This window comes from Capricornis sumatraensis, chromosome 7 (genome assembly GCF_032405125.1).
Source record: "Capricornis sumatraensis isolate serow.1 chromosome 7, serow.2, whole genome shotgun sequence".
In the NCBI taxonomy this organism is placed as follows: domain Eukaryota; kingdom Metazoa; phylum Chordata; class Mammalia; order Artiodactyla; family Bovidae; genus Capricornis; species Capricornis sumatraensis.
In genome coordinates this window covers 62,554,302-62,572,329 of record NC_091075.1, presented here as the reverse complement: position 1 = coordinate 62,572,329, position 18,028 = coordinate 62,554,302, and the positions used below count along the sequence as shown (strand labels likewise).

Genomic DNA, 18,028 nt, shown 5'->3' with positions numbered 1-18,028 from the left:
ACTGGGTAAAAATGAGGCCAAATCACTATCATACTTCATCTTTCCCAGAGGGCCAGTCACCAAAAGCAACTGGTCTTTCTTTCCCCACTGGACAGCGCTGGACATTATATAAACTTACATAACTCAGTTGGTAAAAGAATCTGCCTGCAATGCAGGAGACCTGGGTTCAATTCCTGGGTAAGGAAGATTCCCCTGGGAAAGGAAATGGCAACCCACTCCAGTGTTCTTGCCTGGAGAATCCCATGAACAGAGGAGCCTGGTGGGCTACAGTCCATGGGGTCACAAAGACAGGACTGAGCAACTAAACCACCACCACTGCCACTTAGCTTTGAAGTTGCCATAAGCTTTCCTTTGCTGCCACCTACTGGATAAAATTAGCATAGTTTTAAATAAAGCTTTTATCTTCTTTCTATTGTTTCAAGGGACTTTTCCAGTGGCTCAGAGGTAAAGAATCCATCTCCCAGTGCAGCAGACACAGAAGACATGGATTCAGTCTCTGGATTGGGAAGATCCCCTGGAGCAGGAAACAGCACCTCACTCCAGTATTCTTGCCAGGACAATCCCATGGCGTGTTACAGTCTGTGGGGTCACAAGGAGTCAGACATCACTGAAAACTATAAGGAATTCAGGTATTGAACACCCAATTTGAACTTAAATACTGAAACACTGGACATTTAAATGTTGTTTCTTGTAATGACCAGAGATACTTAAATGCAACCAGAGTAAATAAACGTATGAATCTTCATTTTCAAAACCCCTCTTCTGCCCTTAGAAAGTTATACTTTAAATTTCAAATCATGCTTCCCTTCTTAAAAATTCAGTGGCCTACAAGAGGGTACACTTGTATTACTCATGTCTTGTGAAACAGAATGCAGCCCGCTCACTGCAAAGAATGAGGCAATAATGGACGGACGTGTAGTTGTCCTATCTCCCTAGGCAACTTGTGGCTGTGACTTATTCAACTAAAACCAATTACACGGATCCAGGTGCTACTAATTTAGCTCTGGCTCTTGACAATTCCCCTTGTCCATGGTCTCCTGGGGCTACTCCCGGCAGCATAGCTTGTGGTTGAGAGCTGAGGGTTGTGCCATCGACTCCTAGCACATGACAATACTTGTGAAGTGCTGGAATATAGCAAGTGCTATGGTTTTAATTTTCATCACCACTTATCTTTGATCCATCTCTCCTTTTCCTCCAAGCTACCAAGTGTCCTTCACTTCCTGGGATAAGACCCTACTTCCAAAGCATAAAATCTTCTTTGAAGTAAATAGACTCCTTGCTTCCACTGAAGAAGGTGTTGTGTGGGTTTGATCCCTGGTAGGGGAAATAAAATCCTGCATGCCGCATGGTGTGGCCAAAAATAACTTTTTTAAGTGGGGGGTGGGGATACTTAGCATCAGGTGGCTTTGCCTGTTGCCTGTTGAAAACACTACAAAGTCACTTTCATTACATTCTTGAATACCATATATAAAAATAAACTCAAAATGGATTAAGGACTTAAATGTAAGACTGGATACTATAAATTCCAGAGGAAAACAAAGGCAGAACATTCTTTGACATAACTCACAGAATTTTTTTTTGGATCTGTCTCCTAAAGCAAAGGAAATAAAAGCAAAAATGAACAAATATGACCCAATTAAACTTTAGCACAGCAAAGGAAACTGTTAGCAAAGCAAAAAGACAACCTGCTGAATGGGAGAAAATATTTGCAGATGATATAGCTGTTAAGGGATTAATATCCAACATATGTAGACAGCTCATACAACTCAACAAAAACAAAATTCCAATTAAGAACTGAGCAAAAGAACTAAAGACATTTTTCCTAAGGAAATGCACATGAAAAGATGCTTAACATCGCTTATCATCAGGGAAATCAAAACCATGAGATATCACCTCAAACCTGTCAGAATGACTGTCATCCAAAAGAACACCAATAATAAGTGTTGGCAAGGTGCAGAGAAAGGGGAACCTTCATACTTGGCTGAGGGAAATGTAAATTGGTGCAGCCACTATGGAAAACAGTATGGAGGCTTCTCAAAAAATTAAGAATTGCACTCCCGGAGATACATACAGAAAAAAAAACACTAATTCTAAAAGCTCAGAGCAGCATTATTGACAATTGCCAAGATGTGCAAGCAACCTAAGTGTCCATGAACCAGATGAATGGATAAGGAAGATGTGTGTGTGTGCATAAATATATGTGTGTGTGCTTGTGTATACACACACCCTAAAATACTCAGCCATTAAAAAAGTGAAATTTTGCCATTTGCGGCAACATGGATAGACTTGGAAGGCACCATGCTGAGTGAAATAAGTCAGACAAAGAAAGTCAAGTATTTGTAACATCACTTGTATGTGGAATCTAAAAAATACAACAAACTAGTGACTAGAACAAAAAAGAATCAGACTCACAGCAAGAGGGGAGAGACAATGTAGAGGTAGGGGATTAAGAGGGGCAAACTGTTAGGTATAAAATGAGCTACAAGGATACATTTACAACAAAAGGAACATAGTCAGTATTCTGTAATAACTATAAATGGAGTATTAACCTTTGAAAGCCACTCCCTTCTCCAGCATATTATACACCCTTAACTTATATAATATTATACAGCAACTATATACTTCAATTTAAAAAAAGACCAAAGTCACCTTCAGTGCCAAAGATTAGTAACATTTTAAGGAATAAGCCAACTGGGCATAAGCTCACTGAAGAAACAGAACCTCTGAGTTGCACAACTCCAGAAGGTATTGCCCTGACAGTAAGCTGATGGTACCTCCTCAGGTTACACATGGCTGAGATCGCAGGGAGCGCAGTGGGGAAGATGCTGGTCCTAGAGGAAAACTTCTAGATGCCAGGCCCTTCCCAGACATTTTCACTCTGTGTTGTCCATTTTAACATGAAACAATGAATGAAGCTATGCAGGACGGTAATTCCTTTGTCCAAAGTTACCAAGAGGCAGAGTGGAGTTATTATATTGACTCCGAAATGAGGACAACTTCCTCTAGGTGGTCATTCCACAGCCTAAGTCCTGATTTCCCCAGTAATTAGCCCTAAGAACTTGGGCACATAAATTAATCTCTGTGTTTCCTCAGTAAAAGTGAAATTTCTCTGCATCTTCAGGGTTGCAATCACCCACATACATCAGCCATTATATGACCCTCCATGGTGTGACTTGCTAAAGTGTGTTAGAGTTTGAAAACATTTTAATAAATATGCTTCTCATGCATAAAGTCTTATAGCTACATTTAGTGGTATAATTTGTATTTCTAAGACCAAAAGCAGTATTTTCACCAGCTTCTATTGGAGAAAAGGAGCCTTGTTCTGTTTCCTTTCTCCTAAGACAATCTAAATGGTGACCATGAAATTCACACACCTTCCAAGATTAAAAGCAGTATCTTCACCAGTTTCTGTTAGAGGAAAAGAGCCTTGTTCTGTTTTCTTTCTTCTAAGTCAATCTAAACAGTGACCATGAAATTCATACACCAAGTCAGAACTGAAAATGCATCACCCTGGTTTCAGCTCCAAGCACTTAAAATCACCTGAGTCACTGTGTATTTAGTTGTCTACATTAGAAGAATGTTAACAGTAGTGATCACTTTGCTCCTAGGAACCAAAATATCCTTCACTTAGAAGTTAGAATCAGAAGTATTATCACCATAAAATGGTTAGAGCTGAAAACTTTAAGGCAGCTGAGACCCAAACCTCCTGGGCTTCTGGAAACAGACAAGATGAAGTGCTTCTGTGAAGATCAGACTAAGGGGTGAGGGGTGTTCTGGGGTTTCTTCCCTGAGGTCCTGAATTCCTACAACTAGAGAGGAAGTGCTATATTCAAGTATCAATTGTTCAGACAAAATGTCATTTAACATTAATCCAAGCTTATGTTACATTAGTATATCCTTATCTAAAAATTAGTTAAGGTTTAAACGGCAAATACATTAGCTTTTTTTTAAAAACTAACTTCTGAGAAATAAGAAATCATTAAGAAAAAAAAAAGCAAAAGCCTCGTTGATTAGGATATATCAAAGGGACACAGGAGCCAACTGAAATAGCTCTCAATGCCCAAAGCTAAAACAGAACACGAGGTACTAGATAACCCAGAGTATAAAATATTTAGGAGTTCATACTGATACTGATTACATAAATAGGTGACAAGAGACAAAGCTCCCTTACAAAAGAATTCTGAATCATTTATATAGATACTCCGCCTTCAAGGACAAAGAGCTTGATTCAACTCCTATAGGCGGCGCTGTGCAGACCTCGTTCTGCTACAGTGGAGGCAGGAGTGGCTTTACTATGCAGAAATGCAACCACTATCTAGCCAGGTGATCAAGGTGGTATGTACTCTTGATACGACATGAGACCAGCACTTTACCTGTGGTCTTCCGCCCCCACAACTCATAACCTTAAGTACGAGAACACTGGGCAAATCCCAAGAGAGGGGCATCCTACCAAATACTTGACCAGTACTCCTCAAAACTTAAAAAGTCTGAGAAACTGTCATAGCCAAGAGGAACCTTAAGAGTATTTTGGATAGGATCCTCAAAAGAAAAGAGACATCAGGTAAAAACAAAAGCAATTTGAATAAGCTGTGGACTTCAGTCAATAGTATTTTCAATGTGAAGTGAAAGTCGCCCATGTCCAACTCTTTGGGACCCCATGGACAGTGTAGCCCGCCAGGCTCCTCTGTCCATGAAATTCTACAGGTAAGAATACTGGAGTGGGTAGCTGTTCCATTCTCCAGAGATTTTCCCAACCCAGTCTCCTGTATCACAGACAGATTCTTTACCAGCTGAGACACCAGGGAAGCCCATATTATCAATCAGTTCATTAACTGTGACAAATGTATCATATTAATGTTAAGATGAAATGGGGGAAATAGATGAGGGGCTATGTTAGTTGCTCAGCTGTGTCCAACTCTGCGACCCCATGGACTGTAGCCCACCAGGCTCCTCTGTCCATGGAATTCTCCTTGCAAGAATACTGGAGTGAGTTGCCATTCTTTTCTCCAGGGGATCTTCTCCACCCAGGGAATGAACCCGGGTCTCCTACATCACAGGCAGATGTTTTCGCGTTTGAGCCACCAATGGATGATGGCTATATGAGAACTATAATATCTTGTTTTTCTGTAAAATTACTCTTATGGCATAAGGAACATGATCACTAACACTGCGTTAACCTTGTAAGGGGACAGGTAGTTACTAGGCTTATCATTACTAGGATTATCATAGGTAATCATTTCATGATGTATTTAAACGTCAAATCACTATGTTGTAATCTGAAACTAACAATGTATTATCAACTTATTTCAATAACTGCTCCAAAAAAAGTCTAATTAAAATTTTAAAAGCCTATAGGAACACACAATAACATATACATTTGGGTAAACTCCAGGAGTTGGTGATGGACAGGGAGCCCTGGAGTGCTGCAGTTCATAGGGACGCAGTTGGGACACGACTGAGCAACTGAACTGATAGGAAAAAATCTAGAAACACACTGAACTGATAATAATTTCATGGTAATTTTCTTCCCAGTACTATAAAAGTTCTTATATGGAAGGTATATATGTAATTGCTATGAAACTTTGGGATATATTGGAGAGAAGAAAAAATGAAAACCAGTTTAGGCTTATCTCTTATCAGCAGAAAAATTTTATTCAAGGACAAACCACATCCAAGGCCTTAACTTACAGACACAAACCAAAGTAGCCGTTAAAGCATTAGATATTGAGGTACAAGACACAACGCGGGGAATGCTTCACCATCACAGGCTGATGCCGAACTTGCTCCATCAACAGCTGAGCTCTGCCAGTGTGGGGGCATGGTTGAGGGTAAGTGCTTATCTGCAGAACCAAAGGAGAACAGCTGTGCTCTACAAGTACTGAAGCATTTTATACCAGCATGGGGGGGGGGGGGGGGCGGGGGCGGGATATACTTTCACAATGAAGGGAAGAGGGGGAGAAGCAAAGTGCCCCCCATGGGGCATTAGGCTGCCTTGCAGAGGGCCACAGCGGAGAAGCGAACCTCCCCCTGCTCACGCTCAGTGAATTCTCTGCAGACCTTGGCAGCGTCCTGAGGAGGAGGAAAGTTGTGAATTAAATTCTAAACACCAAACAGCTCAAAATGAACACTTCAAGGGAAAATTATCACCAAGACCTGCAAAGTGCACCCTGACCAATGTTAAACCTCCCAACAAACTTGAAAACCAGGGCTTAAGAGGGGAAAAAAAAAAAAATCAGGTGATGGGAAAGACAAGGACCCACATCACAGATGTGGCTTCAGAAGCCCTGATTGCTGCTAGCAAATGCTCTGCGCTCCTGCCACCTTGTGCCTGGCTTTGACGAGTATACCCTCTTCCCCTCAAATCCAGAGACAGAAAATTGACTTCTCTTCATTAGGGAAAAGCAAGCATTTTGGTGGTGGTATCATGTCCCACTCTTGCGACCCCACGGACTGTAGCCCGCCAGGTTCCTCTGTCCATGGGATTCTCCAGGCAAGAATACTGGAGTGGGTTGCCATTTCCTTCTCCAGGGGAAAGTAAACCTTCTACAAAATTTAAACATCTGCCATTCCAGGTAGAGGTAAATGATAATTGCCTAGATATTTAGGGAATGCCATGAATTACTAATTCTAAAACCCAGATTACAAAGAATAAGGACAGAAAATTGATCCCAATGTTACCTGCTGAATGCTAGGGTTTAAATGTATTGGGATCAGAATATTGATCATTGTTCAATTTGTAAAAAAGTCCAGCAGAAAGAGTCCAACCAAAATATTAAATGTAAGACCTTTAAGAGGCTATTGGATGCTCTAACAGAAAATCATGGAACACCAGTTCCCAAGGTCTAAAATATTACCAACGTGATCAGTTTTGGCCCTTAAAAAGCATCAGCCATACCCTGGTTTTCTTCCTGCTTTGGAACCACTCAGAAAAACTGTAGGGGATCTCAAGTAACATTCTATCGGAATTTTTAATACATTGGTATTACAGACTGCCTTCCCCAAATCCACTTTCCTTTAGGACCCACGGTGTCATTAAGGGTGTGCCTCTAAAGACAACAGCCATCTGCTACACACACACTAAGCAGTGACTTAATTCGCTCAAATTTAAGATGCTTGGGTTAAGTTTATGTATTTTCTCACCAGTTTAGCAAGTTTATTTGGAGTATAATCTAGGGCTTCCCTGATAGCTCAGTTGGTAAAGAATCCGCCTGCAATGCAGGAGACCCCGCTTCGATTCCTGGGTCGGGAAGATTTGCTGTAAAAGGGAGAGGCTACCCACTCCAGTGTTCTTGGGCTTCCCTGGTGGCTCAAACAGTAAAGAATCTGCCTTCAGTGTGGGAGACCCTGGTTTGGGAAGATCCCCTGGAGAAGGGAAAAGCTATCACTCCAGTATTCTGACCTAGAGAATTCCCTGGACTGTGTATAGCCCATGGGGTTGCAAAGAGTCAGACATGACTGAGCTACTTTTTCACTTAGATAACCTAAAACATCTCTAACCATATAGGACCAGTCTTAGGAAAAGAATTCCCACTGATTAAGATGCTTGCTGATTGTAATATAGTTGTTTTTTTTTAACAAAAGGTTTTTACGTTCCCCACACCTCATAAATTCTACTCACACAACAGTTTTAGGTACTCTATGAAGAGCACATTTTATGGTACATGCATTCCACATTTTATTGCACTTCACTTTACTGGACTTTGAAGATACTGTATTTTTTTCTTTTTTACACAAATTGAAGCTTTGTAACAACCCTACAAGGAGTAAGTCTACTGGCAGCACTTTCCCAGTGCATTTGCTCACTTTGTATGTGTGTCATATTTTGGTAACTCTCATAGTATTTCAAACTTTTCATTAATATTAAATTTTGATGTTCCTATTGCAAAAATACTGACTCACTGAAGGCTCAGGTAATAGTCAGCAATTCTTAGCCATATTTTAAATTAAGCTATGTATATTTTTTTAGACATAATGCTATTGCACACTTAAACATAGCTTTTATATACACTGGGAAACCAAAAAATTCAACTCTTGTGATACCCACTTTATTGTGATGGTCTGGAACCGAACCCACAATGTGAGGCATGCCTATATTAGTATAACCTTAGATAGGAGTTAAGTATGCACCTGGGAAACTTTATTAGAAGGACCACAGCCTTTAATCCAAGTAGGATGCAACGAGAATTACTGCTCCTATTCTTTTTCTCTCCCATAAGTGAATACTGATTCTCATGCAAACCCCCATCCTGTTTCTCTAGGTCTAGTTCTCATTCTGTATCATCATTCTCATGTACCCCTGCTACAGCCAAGAAGTAGCTCTGACTGATCTCAGGTGTATATGAAAGCTGGCTAGAGAAAGGGACCCTCCCTCCAAGAATGGCATCATTTGGTCCACTAACACCTTGAGGTCACCAGGCCTACGATGTTCCAAAGACAGGCCTATTATAAAGGCAGTATTGTACAGTGGCTAAGAGCACAGACTCTAAAGACAGACCAACTATTTGAAGCTGGATTCTATAGTCTGTCATTGACGGTGGGCATCACTCACCTCTGCATTTCAGTCTCATCTATAAAATGTGAGTAACTACCTCACAGCATCATTAAAAGGACTCTGTGAAACAGGTAATTAACACAGAACAGCATCTAGCCTGGAGTCGGCAAACTGCAACGTGTGGGCCAAATCCAGCCTGCTGCCTATTTTTGTGAATAAAGTGGAACACAGCCATACGCATTCATTTAGACCCTGCCTATGGGCTGCCTTGGAGCTGTCACGGAAGAACTGAATACATGCAACAGAACCCATATGCCACAGGAAGCCTAAAATATCTCCTGGCTCGTCACAGAAAAAGTTTTTGCCAACTCTCTGTCTGCACATAAGCACGCCAAAGAGTTTAGCTTTTGTTATGACAAATGAAGAAGTTATATCTTAACATCATGTTCAATTTTATTACAATTAAGTAATTTTCCTTTGTAACAGCAAACTGATTCAACTCTAGATTCATTTTTAGGGTGAAGTGGACTAGTCTGCCAGCTCTGTTTTGGAATTAAGAGCTATCTGTAGTCACCTGTACCAGGATAGTTGCAGAGTGACCCGGGATCTTAAAGTTCTTTTCAGGCATGTTGTGAATTTATTTCTTTTGACCTGTTAACAGTGGAGTGACCACGTGGGAAGAAAAAACTCAAAGAGTTAACTACATAACCAGAATTCACAGGTCAAGATTGACCCACACTCAGCTGTCACAGAGGGATTAGGCAAGGCTTGGGTTGCTGTTCCGTGAGTCTGAGTCAGTGGCTATGATGTAATCTGACAAAAGGACAATGGTCACCTTAATCCCACAGGGAAGTAAGCAATGACTTTCAGGCTAATTCTAACTGTGGGCTAAAGACAGAACACAAGACAGATTAATCAGGGCTGCTCTAAAGCATCTTGTTTAAAACCCTTTGCATAAAATGAGGTAGATAGAATTACTATGATGATCTTTAAGCCCTAAAGACTGCTCTTATCCCAGATGATTGATGCTGGCTGTACTGAAAAAAGTCTGCATTTCGGAACAGACAAACTGGCTAACACAGTGTGGGCCCCAGTGGAAATGGATGCCAAAGATTACCTGCAGCAGCGAGTCCTCTGAGCTTGTGCCATGGTTCACCGGAAAAGGCATCCGTCCATCTGAAACAGAAAAGCCAGGCATGTTGATTCTCTCTGCATGTTTTTTGGCCACTGTGCTTGTCCCACTGAAAGGCAAGCTTTAGATTCTTCCGAATACAATTACCGCTCCCACCAAGGGAAGGCTGCCTGCAAACAGGCTGGAAATAAGGTTCAAGTGTTCCTAATATCCATCCCAGGCATTTTAATCTACAAGCGCCAAGACCACACGAGCCCAATCCAGCGACCTAACAGCAGGGCTTGTGCCCATCTCTCGAGAAGGACCACAACACAAAAAGTTAGATGCAGTCTGCGAGTTACACGGAAGGTGGAGGCAAGACAAAGGGATCTCTGAGATTTCATGTGTCCCTCAACAACTGCTGACTGGCCCCAAGTTTTCATTGCCCTTGCTTGCCCATAGGTAGTATCTTGGCTTGAGATAACACAGCTGCAAGTCTTTCCCCATTAATACAAAGGGGATGACTCCTAAAACAGAGATGGATGATCTTCCTTGTTAAAACCAGCTAATAGGAATTACCCCAACATATCTAAATTCTTTTTACACAGATCAGGTCATGTTTAAGTATTTATTTCCTTCTCAAAGTATTGCTTGTCCGAAAAGGATGATGCTGGAAACTATATTGGTGATGCTACAGTAGAAGGTAGAAGACAGAATCTGAATGCGTATCTTGAAGTGGCTGACCAATTCTCTCTACTGGTTTGTGATTAAATCCATTCATTCCACTGGTCAGCTGTCTGGAGGAGGTACTCTGGGCACGACAAGGGTTAAATGCCCCCATAAGAGCTTAAAGATATACTAAGTGCAGCCATAAAGACCCACACCAGTACTGTAAGAGGAACGATGTGTGAGAGAATACATGCAGTTATATTAGACTCCAAAAGTGAGACATACCAAGTTCATAGAGGTGGCCATCCACGTTGTTAAACAGAATAAAATGGAAGTTCACTTTGTCATCTACCTGAAGAGAATCAAGACATTTTTTTTTTCGAAAATGAGAATTTTTATTGTGTTATATACTACATTTAAAAATAAAGCTGAAAGAAAAAATTAAGATATAAATGAGATAACACTGCATTAGTCTGACATTAACAATGCATAAGTTTAAGGTGTACAATCTGTTGATTTGACATCTGTATTTTGCCATAAACAATAGGCAGGACCTAATTTGTTAAAAAATAAAGTCCCTAAGGGGAATATGCTTGAACCAACTTGCCTATGTATTATTTTAAATGATTAGAGCTAGTATCTATTTCCCATATATTAGGTTTTATTCTAAGACCATTAAAGTAGATACACAGTAACTATCAGAACTCTTAAAACTTGCTTTTTACTGAGGAAGAAATTAAGACTTCAGGAGGACAAGCATCTCACCCAAGGTCAAGACTAGATAGTGGCAGAGCCAACTAGGGTTGTATAAACTTAAATCTTAACAGTTGACTCGAAGGCCCTGTTATTACTGGTATACCTAAGTCATCTAGAAACTGTTAGTCCTTGCTAGTCGAGCTTGCCCTCCAACTGACTCAAGAGTATCTAAAATGTTCATTACTAAGAAGGGTGTTATTCACTCTACTAGACCCATCTGAGTCTATATAAAACATTATTAGCCTGAATGTACTCAAGACTGTGTCAACTGCCCATCAGATATTTTGAAGAGCCATTGTTATGAACAGGTCTGGTCAAGGCATTACTCTGGTAGAACTTCCTGGCATTCCTCGGCCTTGAGTAGACACATGTGCTGGATCCTGGTGAGAGGTTTTTGCACATGTTTCTGGGGAAACACAGGGGCCACCTGGCTTTAACTTGTATTTACCCGACATTGGCCTTCCTGTGCCACAGCATCGTGGGCTGCCTGAATGGCCTGCGGAAAACAGAGGAGAGTCAGCACAGAAACCTCCAGAGTACTCAAAATCAATGTTCTAGACGTTCTCTTCCTACCTCATTCTTTTCAAAGCACTTTGCTCTGTCTTCAGGGGACAACTTCTCTGTTTCAGAAAGAAACTGTTTCAGAACGGACCCATCCTCTGGGCGAAAAATAACAAAAGCATCATTAGTACAGGTATAACGTGAATGGGTGCACATTTACTAACGGCTGGAGACATCACACCCTTGGTCATGTTTGGCAACCTGAAATTGTACCATGGCCTCAAAGGATGGGAATGAGCTGTCCCCTCCCCAGCCCCTTTCTCCAACCACTCCCTTCTCATTGCATTCAAACCAGAGAACTCTCCCTTCTTCTAGGGGGTTCAGGCTCCTCCTTACATCTTCTCCCTGGCTCCCCAACCCCTTCATCTTCCACCTCACCCTCATCTCTTTGATCACATCTGTTACAGCACTGATCCAGCTATAGCACCTATCTGTGAGCTTTTTGATGCCATAAAGGCAGAACTGTCTTGTCTAGTCCTGTCATCTACAGCCGCTACCCATGCATAATGAATGTTTACTGCATACATGATGCAACATTCAAATCTAGTAATGGCTCTCAACCTAAGACTTATTTCAGGGCCAAGAAATGCAATCTTAGTAACATGGTTACCCAAACAGACATCAACCTGAAGACCGGAAATGCAACGTGCCTAACAGCTGGCCTAGAGTAGCTGGCTAGCCGATGGTTGGCGCAAACATTGTGCATTGGTCAATGTGTACGAAGCAGCCACTCGCATTTCAAAAGACCTCGATTTGAATTTTCAGCTCTAAACGTTATCAGATTTGCTAAATGTACACCATTCAAAATTCGGAAGTTACAGGAAACGTCTCATAACTTTATGAGGAGAACTATGACTCAGATTAGGCCTATGGCACCATCAGGACCATGTTTACAGAATTACAGTATCTGCAGCTGCAGGAATACAACATTCTAAACAAAATGATACTTACTGCAGAAGAAATAAAAAGGACCAAGTTACAACTTTTTAATATGACTATGCTGAGTCAATTATTTGAAAAAGCAGCTTCTAGAAAATCTGGTCCCTTATGGCTGGATAACCCCCTCCTTTTTAATTTCAAAATTATACAAAGAGTCGAGTCTGAAGCACAATTCCTTTGTTAAAAAAGTATCTGACCTGCTACAAGCAACAGCCTGGACACTTAGATGAAGTTATTCAATTCTCAGCCACCCTCATCCATGGTCTAAATTGGGAGTTGGCAAACTACTGCTGCCTATCTTTGTAAATAAAGTTTTACTGGAACACAGTCACATCCACTGCTTTACATCTTGTCTAAGGCTGCTCTTATAGCACTACAAGGGCAAAGAACATATGGCCCTCAAAGCCTAAACGACTTACTCTTTGGCTTTTTAAATGTGTTGACCCTTGGCCTAAATCATATATAATGCCATGTATTTTAGTATTGTTAGCACTGTTAATTGAGCTTCTGACAACTTCGGGGCTAAGACTCATCTCTTCTATGTCCTCCACAGCACCCGTTGGAGGCAGGCTAAAACCCCTGACCCAGCTTTGTTCAGAGATGGATCTTTCAAGGTGCTGGGCTGTGGCTAGGCCCCTGCAGGATCTCCTGCTGCTTTAGGCCAGGTTAGTTCTCCTGTTGCTTATGAGACACTGCACCATTAAACAAAGGTCCTAAAGGCTGGTATTTTATGGCTTAACATCAACTCTAGCTCTTTAGAATTGTTGAGACTAGACCAGGAGCACATGAGAATCATGACAATTTTCTGTCTGCTCATGGGAGAGCCCAAGAGTCTGACTCTCCAGGTGGAAGAAGCCACACCATGCTTCTTGGAAAATGAGCTTCCCTTCCTCAAAAGAGAAGCAACAATGAGAATTTACCTGCTGATCCTATATGCATGAGTAGGTTTTCAAAAAAATTTTCAGGCAATGGCTTTGCCGAATAGACCCCTGGGAGTGTTGGAAGGAAGTACTGCAGTTAACTGAAGATCAGCTAGAGGGTAACTGGCCTCAAAACCCACTCACCGAACTCCAGTTTGTCCTGATTATTGGCCACTGCATGAATGAGTCCGATGGTTCCACAGGAGTTGCCAATGGTCTGCTTCATGAAGTACACCTTGGGACTGACTTCTTGTCCCTTCAGCTCTTCAATTTGTTTTTTCCTGAAGTTCTCATGCTGTGAGTTCAAGAAGACATTTTTACATCTCTAAATGCAAATGCAAAGAACAGATGGAAGCACAGTGAGTTCTAGTGCCTAAATGGAGACACAGTGGGATGTGTGACCAGGAGTCTTGGTCCTAGGTGCTGGCCGGCACCTAGAGAATGGCCCGTCTGCCTCCCATACCAAGTCAGCCCGTGGGGTTCTGAGAGGTGCAGACACTCCACCCTGCAGCTGCAGGGCGGTAGCGGTCTTGGATTGTAGCCCATGTTTGTCTAGACAACACTGCCACCTTTTAGCTTGAGATGGACGGCGTGCTGAAGTCAGAAAAACAGGCAAGTTCGTTCTTTTCTTCCTTTTAACAGCAACAACTGTATCTTACACATGCATTCCAATCAAGCGTTGGTCAACTGAATGCCCAAGAACACCAGCTAGTTTATACTTCTTTATTCTTTGAAGTTATTCTAGTCCAAGTACATGTCACTTCAAAACAAAACTATAGAAAGGAACAATTTAAAGAAATTAACTACTCCCTCATCTTTTTAATAAAAAACTGCCTGCAATGCAAAGACACGGGTCTGATCCCTGGGTCAGGGAGATTCCCCTAGAGAAGGAAATGGCAACCCATTCCAGTTACTCTTGCCTGGGAAATCCCACGGACAGAGGAGCCTGGTGGGTTACAGTCCATGGGGTTGCAAAGAGTTGGACATGACTGAGCAACTAAACAACAACTTTTAGGGAGGAAAGACAACTGGTCTAGCGCACTGGATTGTGAGTTCACACAAATTTCTCCTGTAAGAAATAGGAGACACTTGTTTCTTTGCCAATTATACACTATATAAACACTAATTTTTACAACCAGCATAAATCATACAGAATCCCAGAAGTATGTATATTTCTAATTCTAGGAGCCTTGCATTATTTTACATGGTATTGAAGTTTCCGCTTTGTCTGTGGTACCATCAGAGGAACAAGCTCTCTTGTCACATAAGATCGACTCCAAGTAGGAGGAGGAAGTGCTGCTGCTGCTGCTGCGTCGCTTCAGTCGTGTCTGACTCTGTGTGACCCCACAGACAGCAGCCCACCAGGCTCCCCCATCCCTGGGATTCTCCAGGCAAGAACACTGGAGTGGGTTGCCACTGCCTTCTCCAATACATGAAAGTGAAAAGTGAAAGTGAAGTCGCTCAGTCCTGTCTGGCTCTTAGCTACCCCGCAAACTGCAGCCTACCAGGCTCCTCCGTCCATGGGATTTTCCAGGCAAGAGTACTGGAGTGGGGTGCCATTGCCTTCGCCAGTAGGAAGTGCTAGCATCATTTATCTATTCACTGTACTTGAACTGAGCTTCCAATGACTGTTAAGGATTTTCACTTTTCTAAAAAAAGATTTAATTTTTCATAACTGGTAGCATCATCCTTTATGGTTGTCTGAACTTTTGCATGACGACAATTCTGTAAATATTTCATGATCGCTTAAAATGTTTTAGAAGTAGTCTATTTAGGATTTCATAATATTCTTTGACAAAATTAGACGCTTTCTAAATTAACATTTACTTTTTGGAAGTCCACCTATAAACCTCAACTTGCTTTCAATCTGCTTCAGTATTTAGCCCAGGAGCTGTTTTGTGTCACAAAATAGGCATTCACTGAATCTGACAGACTTAACTAGAGCTAAAGGAAAAAGTATCGCGCTCTCTCAAGCACAAAATGTTCAATCCAGAATGTTCTCTAACCAAGAGCTGCTTGATCCAGCAAAATGAGACCAGTGGGCTTTTGTAAGACAAATACGCTTCTCCACTGCCTCCCAGAGGCCTTGCCTTTTGAGTGCTGCTGCTCAAAAACCCCCGAGTCATCATGGTTCCTTTAATAAGAAACCTCTGTGAGAGGCTCAAATGAGAGAAAACTGCATTTGATTTGAGCTACAGGGAACATACTTTGACTTGCAATTATTTGGGAACTCCATTTTCACCTAAGTGAAAACTCAGTAACAAACATGTCAGTGGGATTATCCTAATAGCTTTTAATAACTGTTTTTAAGCCCCAATACTTGGCCCATTGGAGGAACGCCTGAACTTTCCAAAGGCTTAATTTATGCTGGGGATGTTTCTAGAAATGTCGCCTGAGGATGCTGTGAGTTAAACTCACTGTTTGGAATCATGCCCCATAGGCTAATGCCCCTGGAGTTTCACTTAAGCAAAATTCAACCACTCCTAAGTCAGGGATCGAGTGGCAGCACTTGAAGACAGACAAAACCATGCTCATTAGTGGGATTCCATACATCTGAGACAATCACCCTAGCCACTCTTTCATATTTGATACGCAGAAGGAAGACCATCTAAAGAGAAATGAAAAAGCACTTCCAAGACAGGTCTAATGTCCACCTGTTCAATAAGCTACAAGGTCAGAGAGCTAGAAGGTGATTTCCACACCGGAACCAGGCACAGTGATTAAGCTTTAGAAAAACACGTAAGAGAGACTAAAGAAAACAAGTGACTAAGTTGTAGGGAGTTGGAGGGTTGGGAAGAAACCCCTGCATCCACTGAAGGCCCAGGCAGAAGAGGCGTAAATTTAAAGAACCTATTGTTTTCTTCCGGTTTAGGCACGCCGGGATCCCTCCATTTTACACCAAGGTGGGAGTCTGAGAGAGAACCAGACAATAAAAAAGACAGATCACAGCCCTTAAAGGCAAACAATCGGCCAGCCACTCCTTGGCGTGAAAAGCTCGGAAAAGCCTAGGGTCAACCTGACTCACGAGCAGGATGAACAATCTTCCTGGATAATCAGGATGATGGAACTGAGATGCTGCTTCTCTTCCAAGTTTAAGGCAATGCTGATGGACGCGAGGCAACGCAATAAACTCAATAAACAGGACCCCCAGGGAGTAAGGAACCACGAAAGTGTGAATTCTCCCTCCATCCCCGACAAGGAAGAGGCAGTGTGCCAGGACTGGGCGGCCAGGACGGGAGGAGACCCTACACCGTCCTCAATGAATCACTCGGGTTTGGGGGCAGCGCGCACAGCGCAGAGCCTGCGCACCCCGGGCCCCACGCCCTACCTGCGCCGTGAGCGGAAAGAGCAGCAGCAGCGCGCAGGCCGGCGCTGGCACCGAGCCCAGAGACTCCTCCTCCAGTCCCAGTACATCCTCGAAGCGCCACTGGCCGGCGACCCCCAGCCGGGTCAGCACCTGCGGAGAGAAAATAGGGCGGCCATGTGCGGAGACCCCAAAGTGCTAGCACCCGCCGGAAGGCGGGCGGAGGCGCCGGGCGCGGGCTCCGCATCCTCGCGCCCCTACCCGGGCCTGGGAGGAGCCCGGCCCAGCCCCGCCCCGCCCCCCACCCCAGCCGGGCGCAATGACACAGCACAAAGCGCGGCCCACACGTGGCTCCCGCGACGCCCGGGCATCCCAGCCCGCGCGCCCCGCGCCACGCCCTCGGGAGCTTGGCCTGGCGCTCGCATCTGGGCGCAGCCTCCTCCATCCCACCTCCGACCGGTTTCGCAGAGTCACCGCCGCCCCCCATGCAGCAGCAGGGAGAGGGCGCCCGGGCCGCGCCCCAGCCCCGCAGCCTCTGGAGTGCGCAGGAGGCCGCTGGGTCTCCGCAAAACAGCCGAAGGCGCCTCGGTGCTCCCGGGGGGAGGACAGAGGCAGCGCGAGACGTCACTCACTTTGTTCAGCATCTGAAAAGCAAATGCAAAGAGAAAAAAAAAAGCAAAGATAAAAGCAATCAGCGATACGCTACCTAGCGAGGGCTGACCCTCGGCCCTGCGCTCCCCGCCACCCTCGGGTAACCGTGCACCTGACGCTCACCTCGGGGTTAATCTCCATTGGTTTGAGCTGCATCTTCGCGGACCTCAAGAGGAACACAATCCAGAGAAGCGAAAAAACAGCGAGCGGAACCGCCCAGGCTGCAGCTATAAGGCGCCGGCCTGACGCACTGTGGGTGCCTGCGCAGGGGGAGCAGAGGCAAAACCAAGCGAGGGGAAACGGTCAGTCGCAGCGAAATGGGCACGAATCCCCCCATGCGCAGCGCGGAGTGGTACGGCCTAGCCCCCAAACCTTGCAGTCTCACTTGCTGGTGAGATAATCTGGTGGTTGTGAAGATGGGTTTTGTTGGTAGGTGTTTCTTGCATGTGTGGAGCAGTCCTTTTGGTGCATTCTAATTTTGGGGGAAGCTTCTGGAAAACCACGCTTTCGACCATCCCAATTACCTGAAAGCTTAGAGTCTCTGAAGCATTGAGAAAAAACCCAAATTCAACAGGTATATATTTAATATGAATATGTCTTCCAAATCTAGCAGCAGTTTGCATTTG

At 43.5% G+C, this 18,028-nt stretch overlaps 1 protein-coding gene across 1 annotated transcript; it reads right to left on the bottom strand.

The window, feature by feature from the left end:
• Positions 1–5,706: 5,706 nt before the first annotated feature.
• On the bottom strand, positions 5,707–17,605 carry UCHL1 (ubiquitin C-terminal hydrolase L1). Its single transcript, XM_068975318.1, has 9 exons — positions 17,526–17,605; positions 17,384–17,395; positions 16,776–16,904; positions 13,592–13,742; positions 11,601–11,686; positions 11,476–11,523; positions 10,557–10,623; positions 9,609–9,667; positions 5,707–6,069 (listed from the first exon to the last, which is right to left on the bottom strand). The coding sequence occupies exons 1-9, from the start codon at positions 17,556–17,558 to the stop codon at positions 5,983–5,985; spliced, it is 672 nt and encodes a 223-aa protein (XP_068831419.1). The 5' UTR covers positions 17,559–17,605; the 3' UTR covers positions 5,707–5,982.
• Positions 17,606–18,028: the final 423 nt, after the last annotated feature.

Bases quoted from the DNA above. Each gene is read 5' to 3' on its own strand.
- UCHL1 (XM_068975318.1), bottom strand. From the start codon at position 17,558: ATGCAGCTCAAACCAATGGAGATTAACCCCGAG. The intron at 13,743-16,775 runs GTAGGGCGTGGG...TTGAACTCACAG, and splicing joins TCTTTCCGCTCACGGCGCAG to CATGAGAACTTCAGGAAAAA. The intron at 6,070-9,608 runs GTAATCTTTGGC...CCTCCTCCTCAG, and splicing joins CAGAGGACTCGCTGCTGCAG to GACGCTGCCAAGGTCTGCAG.